Source organism: Lytechinus variegatus, chromosome 1, assembly GCF_018143015.1.
Source record: "Lytechinus variegatus isolate NC3 chromosome 1, Lvar_3.0, whole genome shotgun sequence".
Classification (NCBI taxonomy): Eukaryota; Metazoa; Echinodermata; class Echinoidea; order Temnopleuroida; family Toxopneustidae; genus Lytechinus; species Lytechinus variegatus.
In genome coordinates this window covers 76,510,704-76,520,166 of record NC_054740.1, presented here as the reverse complement: position 1 = coordinate 76,520,166, position 9,463 = coordinate 76,510,704, and the positions used below count along the sequence as shown (strand labels likewise).

The 9,463-nt window shown below is 37.8% G+C and overlaps 1 protein-coding gene across 1 annotated transcript; it reads right to left on the bottom strand.

Moving 5' to 3' along the window:
- Positions 1–4,616: 4,616 nt before the first annotated feature.
- On the bottom strand, positions 4,617–9,021 carry LOC121423483. The gene is made up of 2 exons (XM_041618834.1): positions 7,407–9,021; positions 4,617–5,457 (listed from the first exon to the last, which is right to left on the bottom strand). Exon 1 carries the CDS (start codon positions 8,783–8,785, stop codon positions 7,427–7,429), a length of 1,359 nt encoding a protein of 452 aa, XP_041474768.1. The 5' UTR covers positions 8,786–9,021; the 3' UTR covers positions 4,617–5,457; positions 7,407–7,426.
- Positions 9,022–9,463: the final 442 nt, after the last annotated feature.

The window sequence follows — 9,463 nt, the reverse complement described above, 5'->3', positions numbered from 1 at the left end:
TCTGCCTAACCCATGGGTTGAACCGATGATTTTAAAAACCACCTTTGTGAATTCGGGCCATGTACTTTGAAAACATACATCACAAGTCATATATCTAGAGTCAATGAGATCACAATAATCACAGCATGTTTATTGGTCTGAAAGAAACATTGTACTGCCTCGATCCGTTTTCATAAATATGCGACTCATCTATAGATACTATAGATAAAACAAATCAATATATTTACATTTCTATACAAATACACATTATCAAGTTGCAATTGATGATTTCTATGCCAATATTCCACAATACATTTTCTGAGCAAAGGTTTCCCTCTCCATATTACATTGCATACACATCATTCATTATTATAGAATGTTTCTAAAGCTAGTGAGAAAAACTAAAATGTACAGAGAAAGAAGAGAGGGGAGGAGTGTGTATATCGATTGAGAGATATATTTCTACACTCACTGACAGACTTCTTAATGAAATAAGCTAGTTGTATCAACTATGGCATGAGTGAGCACATATTTGAGGCAAAGTTGTTGTTTTACATTCAGAGTTCATTTTGAGCCTTTGTGGTACAGAATTTTGGTTTTTGTGTATGAAGTCATTATTGGAAATCATCTATTATTGACACTATCGCACCTTCTAGAACTTGATATGGTTGATTACAAAGCACAATTTGATTTCTCCCTTCTAAATTTCCAAAGTCTATAACTTTATTGACAAAATAGTTAAATTAACATTTTAAAAATGCATTAACAGTCATATGTTGTAAAAATCTAAGATATTAATCATGTCATGATTGTGTAAGAAAACAAAAAAAGGTTTTAACTTATCACTACTTGGGCAAATAAAGTTACTTGTGTGACATGAAACATTAAAAATTTTGTCTACAATTCATGCTCACACTTGTAAAGCCATATGATTTTACTGATCACAGGGTTCCTACAGAAATTTTAAACCGGAATTCCATGACTTTTCCATGACTAAATTGATGCTTTCCATGACTTCCCGAATCCCATGACATCCTGGGATTTATGTAGAATTTGGGATGTCACAAAACTGGGAAAAATTATAATTATGAAAAATATAATAGCAGAGTATGAGAGTTGCAAGACACAAAAAACTAGAAAGCTCCCATAGCCAAGAGGAAAATGCAATTCCATGACTTTTCCATGACTTTTCACAAATTTTTTCAATTCCCTGACTTTCCATGGCCACAAATTTTTCCAGGATTTTCCATGACTGTTGGAACCCTGTGATCAATCTCATTTTACACAGAAGTTAGTCAATGAATGCATGATATCCCCAGATAAATTATTTTGGTAAAAAAAAATGCTGTTTTGAAATGGGAAGAATTCTTTTGCTTGTGTTAATAATAGAGCAACGTAATTGTAAATCATTTACTTTGTCTTTTATTTCCTTACAATTGTCTTCTTTTTTTGGGGGGGGGGTGAAAAAAGACTTGTAACTGAATCCAATAAACACAAAGTACAGAAATCTAAACCTGAATTATTAAAAGTGACTGCATTATCTCATATCTTTTATTTGTAAAATTTACATCCTTCTTTCTCTATTTGAAATCACCATCAGCAAAATGGAGATATTTCATGAAATGCCTGCATTTCCATCTTCTTTCAGAGAATGTATTGTAAGACTGTATAGCATAACCATGACAATGAACCATGTGTTCAAGGGGTGTTATAATAAACAATTGCTGACAATCCATGGTTAAGAAGTATTTACAAACTGGCAAACGGGCCCCTTTTCCCCTTACAGAGGGAATACAGTAAAATCTATACAGAATGCTGAAAATTTCATCAAGACCAGATATGAAATAACAGAGATATTGAATTTTGATATTCAGCAATATTTTCTGAAAAAAAGTTACATGAACGATGTCATGAATATTCATAAGGTGAGCCAATGATTTCATGTCCCCACTTTCCTCTTCCTCATGTTATTACATGACATCATAATTATTTTGTGTTTTCATACGTGTGTATAATCCCTTGCAAAAATAGTTGCCGAAATTATCATCTTACACATGAAGTCAGCAGTCGATCCATTTATTTTTAATTCATGGAGGACAAATTTTGAATAAATTAAATTTCATATAACAAAAAAGAATTACTTCATCAGCTTGCTAATGCATATTCACAAAGACATGCATAGAACTGTCTTATCGCAATGCAAAACTTTCAAATTATAACTCTTGTTATCCCTTGTCCAATTTTGATGAAGCTTTCAGTGTTTTGTTTGTCTGATTTTTACTTTTTCTGTTCAAATCATATCATCATAAGCCAAGAGAACCCTTCAAGGTTTATATTTCAATTTCAATATTGTGACAACTTTGGAATTAAAAAAAAGATCAAATGCTTTAGTCTCTGATGCATGTAAATCTATCAACACCAATGTTCTGCTGACAATTTGTTGTTTAATCAGATGGCCTGAATTGGATTCTGAAACATCAGAATCCAGTCAGATCAACAAGGTTCCCTACATCAAGGCTAGAGTTGCAAATTCCTGGGAATTTTCGCGGTGGAAACTTTCCATGGGAATAAAAGGCAATTTATTGGAAATTTGGGGAATTTTCAAGAAATGTTGGGAATTTTCCAAAATAGCAATTTTCTCATATTTACATATAGGATTGAAAGGATTACCCTCGCAGATGATGCTTGATTGTGCTTTGTCAGCAAGTTTAAAGCCAAATATTATGCTCAGACAAGGCAGAATTTTCAATGAATTTCATGTAAAAGTTGATTACTGTATTAGTGGCTAAATAGTACATGCGATGGTAGTACATGTACACTGCAAATGCTTAAAGTTTATTTCAGTTCAATTAGCCCACAATAAACATTTTGTTCATTATTTTCAAAATACTGTAGATCAAATTATGATACAAGATTGTCATTTAATATCATAAAAGATATGAAACTAATAACAAATTTCTCAATCTCAATCAAGGTTAAAGGTATTTTGAGGTCAACAAACTTAGTGCATTTTCTTTTTCTCCCTTTGTGAAAAATTATTCATCTTGATTGCTTTCAAAGTCAGCCTTTATATGGGATGCATCTTAGAAATTAAATAGCAATGTAACATTTTTTTGTTCCTGATTTCCCAATTTGAAGACTCAAGCTAATGCCATTGCTGCTGGTGAGATTAGTCTGCTGTGCAAACCTAGTCTGCAGGCACAGACCATGATTAAAACTTTGATAAACAAGTGGGTCTCCACACAAAGACTAGCACATAAAATCTTGTGGTTTCCTGAGCGAGAGGGCCTTCAGTACACAAGGCATGAGTAGGCTGCACATTCAGACCCTGAACTCGAGTGAATGCTTTGGACAGCAGACTAGTGCAAGCCCTTCACTCGAGGAAAGTGGTCTGAATATGCAGCCTAAGGTTTCTGCCAATGACTTGTGTACAGAAGATCCTTTTGTTCAACAGAAAGTTGTATTTGTGCTAGTCTTGTATGAAGACCCACTTCTGGATCAAAGTCTCAATAAGGGCCTGTGCATGCAGACTACATGTAGGGATGCAATGTTCTCTAAACATGTTAATATATAATGGCAGGTACATAAAAACACTTGACATTTAAATATGAAAAATAGTGTAATGCAAAGTTGTTTTTTTCTATGTCGAATTGAAAAACTTTAATGCTCCATCATGTTAATGGACGCATAATGTATTATGTACAGTTTGATGAATATTTTATACCCTGGGCAATGTAAAGAATGAAGAATAGTTTAAATATAAATGGAAAGTATGATATTTGAGGATATCAATTTATAATTATGTATTTAAAAACAGAATTTATCACTTTTTGTGAAAAAATGAAAATTCCTGAAAATTCCTGTCACCTGAAAATTCCTAAACTTTCCATGGAAATTTTCCGAAATTTCCGGAAAGTTTCCAGCCCTTTGCAACCCTAATCAGGGCATTAGAGACTTTACCCAATGCACTAATCCTACATCAGATATTTATTACATGAATTGACAAAATTTCAGATCAGATTAATAACCTCAAACGATAACTTACCAGTTTGAAGTTTGAGCAGAATTTTATGAGGGAGTTGAGTGAGGAGATTAATTGAGATCCCGCCTCGCACATGCGCACTCATTCTTCGGAGCATCAAAATGTGATCGCTGTTTAAAATATCAGCTTCCTAATGCAGCTGATACGAACGAACATTAGCTTTAAGTCACCACAGACTATTAAAATTAATTTCTCTCAAGAGGGAGGGAGAGGAGGGCAATTAATCTCCTCACTCAACTCCCTCATAAAATTCTGCTCAAACTTCAAACTGGTAAGTTATCGTTTGAGCTTTCAATTTTATTTCGTTCGTCTCGAGAGGAGACTAATTGAGATTTTGTAGCTCAGCGAACACATTTTTGAGTTGCACTGTCTGCAAAAGACATGTTTGTGCAGATACAAAGGATATACAGTATGGAACATGTACAAAGCAAATTTGTATATACCTTATTTCAACTTTACTACTGTTGTAGAATTGCTTGCGAAAATTCAGTTGCTTCACTATCAGCAAGAGGTTTATTGTAATATTGCTGGAAGGTTTTTTTCTTTGACCATCCAGCTTGATTCATGATGCTAGAAATAGGCACACTTGCTCTGATTGCTGCCGATGTTGCAGCCGATCTTGTAGAATGTGATTTATACACTGAAGTATCAATCCCGGCGCCTGCTAATGTCACTTTGATCCATCTTGATATGGTCTGTGATGAAACTTTGCCATATGGCTTGGTATAGCTAATGAACAAGCGTCGCTCTAGTCCTCTGATAGACTTAGTCCTTTTCATATACGCTTGTAAATATTTAACAATACACAACCTCCTGTCTGATGGATATGCCTTCAACTTCATAGTGAAACCATGGTGACCTGGTCTGCTGTGCTTGAGCAGTTCATCTACATGAAAACTCACTGAACTTTGTTTCAGTTCCATCTTATCTAAGTTTAACAAATGTAACGTCTGCACCCTTTGTGCAGAGACTAAGGCTAACAATAAGCAAAGTTTATGTGTAAGCTGCTTTAAACTTAAAGTCTTAGCTGGCGAAAGCCTACGTAGAAATTTCAATGCTACGCTGACATCCCAAGTGTCTTGATAACGTGCTTGTGGAGGTCTGAGGTTAAAGGTCCCTTTAAGAAACCTACAGATAAGAGGTTGTGTCCCCACAGAATGAACACTATTCTCCAGCGTTACATACAAGGATAATGCACTTCTTGCTGCATTCATTGTACTATAACTAGCCTTCTCTCTATGAAACAGTTCTGCTAAAAATTCTAACACAAAGTTAACTGAAGAACGAAGAGGACTTTTCTTCCTGCTTTCACAAAATTTTGTCCATTTTGTCCAATATACTCGGTACTGACGTTGAGTAGACTTCCTCAATGATGCTGTCAACACGTCGGTGATCCCTTCATCTAAGCCTATATTCTCGAAGGGTCCCCTGTTACCCTGCAACACAAAAGATCAAGGCGATCATAAAGTGGGTGAGGTAAGTTTGTTACAGGTTGTCTAAGGAGGTTAATGTCTCTCCTAAGGAGCAACGGTTCCTCCACAAGGATGCTATTAAGGCATGGGAACCATGATTGTGTTGGCCAGTTTGGAACGACCAAAATGCCCGATGCCCTATCAGACTTGATCTTTTGAATGCATTTAGCCAATAAGCAGAAGGGAGGGAATGCATAAAAATCTAGCTTTCCCCAGTCTAGTGTGAATGCATCAACTGATTCTGCATTTGGATCTGGTAACCATGAAACATATCTTTGTGTTTGTGCATTCAACCTGGAGGCAAAAATATCAATTTTTGGGCTGCCAAATCTTTGGATGACTTTTCTGTATGCTCTTTTGCTGAGCATCCATTCAGTTCTATCATTGAAATTGCGTGATTCATAATCTGCTTCAATATTCTGGCTGCCTGGAAGGTGTGCAGCACTAAGCCAGATATTTCGTTCCATGCACCATTTCCAAATTTTTATGGAAAGCTTGTTACAACTTGGGGATTTAATGCCTCCCATGTTATTTACATAGCACACTGCTGTTGTGTTATCAGATCTAATTAAGATATGAGCATTGGATGTACTACCATGAAAGGATCTCAGCCCTAGATCGATGGCCAAGATTTCTAGATAATTAATTTCATTATTTTGTGCCTTTTCATTTTCAGACTGATTCCACCTTCCCCCTGTATGAACTTGCATATTTGTGGCACCCCATCCATAGCCACTAGCATCCGTGCGGATTTCAAATTTAGGGTTTTCCCTTTTGATAGGAGCAAATGCACTATCTGCATGACTTATCCACCATTCTAGTTCCTGCTTCGACTCGCATGATAGCTCCATAATTCTGTCATAATGCCCTTTATTCTTTTTCAAGGCTTCTATTTTTTCTTTCTCCATATTCCTATAAAACAATGGTCCATGCTGGACAGCAGGGAAGGTGGAGATTATCTTTCCGATAACATGTGCGACATGTCGAATTGTGGGTTTTGGTTGCAGGAGTAACTTTTCACATTCTTCCCTGACATTCTGAGCTCTCTCTACTGGGAGTTTAATGGTCATGTCTACTGTATTGAGGGTAAAGCCCAAGAACTGGAGCTCCTGTACTGGTTTTAGTACTGATTTTTCTGGGTGAACTTTAAACCCTAATTCTGAAAATGCCTGCAAAGTGGCATTAATTGCAGACTCAACTTTTTCTTTTGTGTCCCCAATAAGAATTGTATCATCAAGATATCCAATTACAATATGACCCTTTGCACATAGTGAAGAGAATACTGGTTTCAACATCTTAGTGAATAACCTGGGTGCAGAGGTTAACCCATTTGGCAGTGCCTTGTATTGCCACTGTTGTCCTTGCCAATTAAATTGCAAGTATTTCCGGAATTCAGAATGAATCGGAATAGAGTAGTATGCATCTTGGAGGTCTACTGAAGCCATGTAAAAATTTTCCGCAAAGAGGCAAATCACAGAATGGATATTATCCATCTTAAAGTGTTGTTTAACCACAAATTCATTTAGGTCTGATAGATCCAAGATCAATCTTAGACTGCCATTTTTCTTTGGCCTTGTAAATATGTTGGAAAAATAACCACCCTTGATAAAGGGTGAACTTCTTTCTATTACATTCTTTCCTTCAAGATTTCTCAGTTCAGCTGATATCTTATCTGTTTCTGATCTGTTACGTTTAAATTGATGACATATCAACCTTTCTGGATGTGGTAAACTTGTATCAAATTCTATCTTAAAACCCCTGACAGCTTCCAGTATTGTATGATCGGATGTGATTTTCTTCCAATTATTATAATATTGTTTCAGTCGACCTCCAACAGGGGATGCTTGGTCAGAATTATTTGTGCATGCAATTTCATGATCGTTTGTATAAAACAAAGAATTATTGCTACCTACCTCTTGGGGTATACTGGTAGCTACTTCCGCTGGGGATTCTCTCGGTATCTGCCCTGAGATGCTGGTGGTTTTTTCACCATGGGGGCTTGTGGCTGTCTGCGGCCCCTGATAGGGGCCTTTCTGTCCAAAAAAGGCCTGTAAGGAGCACCTGATTGTGGTCGATGGTTAGGAGTAGACCAACCTGCAGCTCTGTAACCTTGGCGGGAGTAATCTCCAGCTCTGTAAGGGTGGTAATTGGCGTGAGCTCGATAACGGCCACGGCCTGGCTCTGAAGTTTTTACAACTCGTCCAGTAGCTTTCTGCTCTTCGGTCATGTCCTTAACTCGCTTTCCCAAATCGTCCCCAAAAAGGAACTTTGTGACCGGAATAGTTGGTTTGCACAGGTGGCTGTATGCAGCATTCATGTCAGGCTTTATTTGTTCCTTGCGTAGAGCATTCATTTCGTAATTTGCATTAGACAGCAAGGCCAATGCATCTTGTTGAGATGGAGAAAGGTTGCCTGACGAGATTGAGCGAGTGAAGGCAGTCAAGCCCCTAGTGAGGGACTTCTGTACCCAAGCTAGCTTGAGGTCTCTGCTTCTTGTTGAAGGAGACAGATTCTCCCAAATAACAGGGTTCACTTTAGGTACATCCAAGTAGGGGCAGTTGCTTGGTGGCAAATATTTTATTCCAGTCTCTTCGAGGACTTTCTCCTCCAATTTATTGTTCATCATGAACATTGTTGAGCTAGCTATTTCTTCTTCAAGAGGAGGCCCCTCATCAGATTGGGCAGCAAACTTAGCTGCGAATGTGGGAATCATTTTTGGCAATGTGGATTCCTCTTGGGAAGTACATGTGATGTCATCGTAATCAACATCAACTGGTTGCGTGTACAGCCTTTGGCATGATTGGTACGGATTGATGTCATCATGATCATCAGCTGAGTCCTCATTATGAGCATGTTCAGCGTAATGTTGGTCATAATCTTCCTCCGGCAATGGGAGAGCACCAATGACACGGTTAAGCATGGATTCCAGTTTTGTTAAACGACTGTCAACATCAGCCAAGTTTTTATTTTCATCCCGTGAGTGGGACGACTGCTCCTCCTTTTTTGAAGATGAAACTGAAGCTGGGGGTCCGCTATTGCCGTCTTTAACATTGCTTTGCTTCTTCTTATCTTTCTCTGGTTTCTTAACATACCGTTTATCGATCTTCTTCCCGCTCACGGAGCTCTTGGGCTCATGACTTGTGAGGCTTTTGGAGGTGGATGTGCTCGCGGGGTGCTTAGACCCATGGTGGAGCATCGCCGCCTGAGTTTCGGGGGCCGAGGAGGCTCTCGGTCCGGTCGGAGACGGACTCAAATCCGCCGAATCTTGATCGCGAGCGTTGCTCGAACTCATGATAGAAAACGTAAAAATACGATTCTGAAGTGCAAGAAATTATCACCTTGCCTTGAATAACTTCTGAAAATAGATATGAATAGTCTTTTGAGTAAAAATGCGTCGTATTTCCGAAGAAAAATCGTTTTTTCTGTAAGAGTGCGGCAGGTGTTTGAACCTGCTATTTTGCGATGAAGCGATAATGAGTGCGCATGTGCGAGGCGGGATCTCAATTAGTCTCCTCTCGAGACGAACGAAATAAAATTAATATTCTCAATTACACTAATTCCTTTCATATTTGGTATGCTTGGATCCATTTAAGTTATTGTAAGAACGGGCCATTTTTATGATTGAACTCTATGACCGTGTAACTCAAAATAAAATTTTTGTCAGTACAATGCTAACCTGAGCAAAGTTTTTTTTCCATCAGATACTAATGAAAATAAGATTAAACAACTATAGCACTTTTTGAAGAGACAACAAAGTGAAACTCTTGGTACCACTGCTTCAGCTCTAGGGGCTGGTGAATTCTGGTGCTCGGTGCATTCAAGGGAATTATCATGCCAGGTAAACCTTCAAATGGTTTTCCAGGTATACATTGAACTCTAGGAGTATTGCCCTAATGACCTTAGGGACCAATAGAAGTTTGTTTGACGGAGGAGAAATCCAAGGAAAGGTACATAACACATGCTTTGCATT